This window comes from Propithecus coquereli, unplaced genomic scaffold (assembly GCF_000956105.1).
Source record: "Propithecus coquereli isolate 6110/MARCELLA unplaced genomic scaffold, Pcoq_1.0 Scaffold58, whole genome shotgun sequence".
NCBI classification, from domain to species: Eukaryota; Metazoa; Chordata; class Mammalia; order Primates; family Indriidae; genus Propithecus; species Propithecus coquereli.
The window spans coordinates 2260611-2262427 of record NW_012151729.1 but is presented as its reverse complement, the minus strand read 5'-3'; the positions used below and the strand labels follow the sequence as shown (position 1 = coordinate 2262427).

The 1817-nt window shown below is 47.6% G+C and overlaps 1 protein-coding gene across 1 annotated transcript in view; it reads right to left on the bottom strand.

Moving 5' to 3' along the window:
* Positions 1-1588, bottom strand: part of DCTN4 (dynactin 4 (p62)) — a 26856-nt gene extending 25268 nt beyond the window's left edge. Inside the window, exon 1 of the mRNA XM_012658297.1 lies at positions 1339-1588. Coding sequence (XP_012513751.1) covers positions 1339-1473 — 135 coding nt within the window. The 5' untranslated portion in view covers positions 1474-1588. The remainder of the gene's footprint in view (positions 1-1338) is intronic.
* Between the last annotated feature and the right edge of the window lie 229 nt (positions 1589-1817).

Here is a 1817-nt window from a genome sequence, read left to right as displayed (position 1 = left end):
ATATATATGATTTTTCTTATATTATTTGCTTTCTCTGACTATTTTTAATGCCATGAAAATTATTTCCAATAATTATTATCACAATGCATAAAATGGCTTATAGTACAAAATGTGTTTTTTTTATGCATTTTAATATACCAGGGATCTTCAGTAAAATTCTAAGTCAGGCTGTATAGGTCCAAATCCTGTTCCTCCGCCCCACCCCCCAAGTTGCTGGTTGTATGACTTAAGGCAAACACTCCTGTCTACTTCTTTAATTTTTTTTTTTTTTTGAGGAATGGTCTCCCTCTGTTGCCAGGGCTAGAGTGCAGTGGTGTCATCAAAGTCACTACAACCTCCAATGCCTGCGGTCAAGCGATCCTCCTGCTTCAGCCTCTCAAAGTGCTAGGATTACAGGTGTGAGCCACCGCGTCCGGCTTAACAAAAAAAATTTTTAAAGGTATCTACTTCATTGGTTTGGAGAGAAGATTATATAAAGCATATGGCATATAGCAAATACCGAATAAACGGTAATTATGTTACTATAAGATTTTTCTTCACAAGACTTAGTTATTAAACAGCAGGGTTTATGTCTTAACATGATTTTAATCCCCAAAGTTTACTGAATAAACAAGATGTGCCTACTGTTGCAGAAATTTCAAGGTTTTGTTATCTGGTGACTTCTATTGGCCGGGGTCTTCTACTTTCCGAGCAATCTTAATTTCGACGCCCACTTGTGCCAGTGAAGGACAGCACCATATCCTCTCGCTCCATGAATACAATACCCGGAGCGTCTTACATGACAGACTTTATTTTAAGCGCTTTTCACTCAACTCATCCACCCCAACCTCTTCCCTGCTGCAGGCCTTGGCCCGTGCCAGGGAACAGGGCAAGGCAGCCTGGCCAAAGTAGTGACAGAACTTTCAGGATAGGAGGGTCGTGAATGAGAATGTCTGCGCCTTCCCCCACCCCCGCAATCAGTCCTGGAAAGACGGCTTTTAGCCCCTCAAGTGGCCTGAAATAAGCAGCCCCACACCCTTCTTCCCAGTCCACCCAATTACCAAGCCCTACAGGAGACAGCCAGGATCTCCTAAGTCAAGTTTAGCCAATTGCAAGCCGATCTAGAACCAGAAGATCCGCTCAGCCCCACCCGAGGCCGCCTCTTCTTTCCAAATGACAGATTATAAGCAAATTAAATAGCAGGCACAGCTGAGCGACAGAAGACATAGCCAATCAGTCAGGTAGGAAAATAGATCCAACCCGCCTCCAACGGGTGGAACTTCCGGACCGGTCGCGGTGACTAGGATGAACGCCGCGCCCCCCCCACCCCACACACTCTCCATGGGACGACTCCGTTACCTCGTGAGACACACATTCCAGAGACCGCAACTCGCTACAATAGCGGCAGAAATAGAGCTGCGAGAGCGGAGCCCGAACCTTCTTTTCTCCCTGGACTAGATAGAGAACCTTCTCCGACTGCAGCAAGGACGCCATCTTGGAGAGGGAGGAGCCAACGCCCCTCCCGCCGCATCACGTGACCCGAGAGCCAGCGTCTTCCTCTGCGCCTTCCTTACGTCTTTCTGCGTAGACTTGGCGTCGGGTTTCCGACCTGGTGGGGCTTTGCACCCGCCGAAAATCAAAGCGCGCGTGCGCAGCTTGTAGGGTAGGGTTGTCTCCAAGTCCTCCGCCTGCCCCCAAGCAGTTTTGTGAGCGTTTGCTGCCAAGACCTAGCTCAGACCTTTCTTTAAGTCCAGACGTGCAGATCAAGTGCAGACAGGCTCAGTGCTTTCCTTTTCTTCATTTCTTCTAGAAAGGAAGGCTGCTCTTTTGTTTTATTT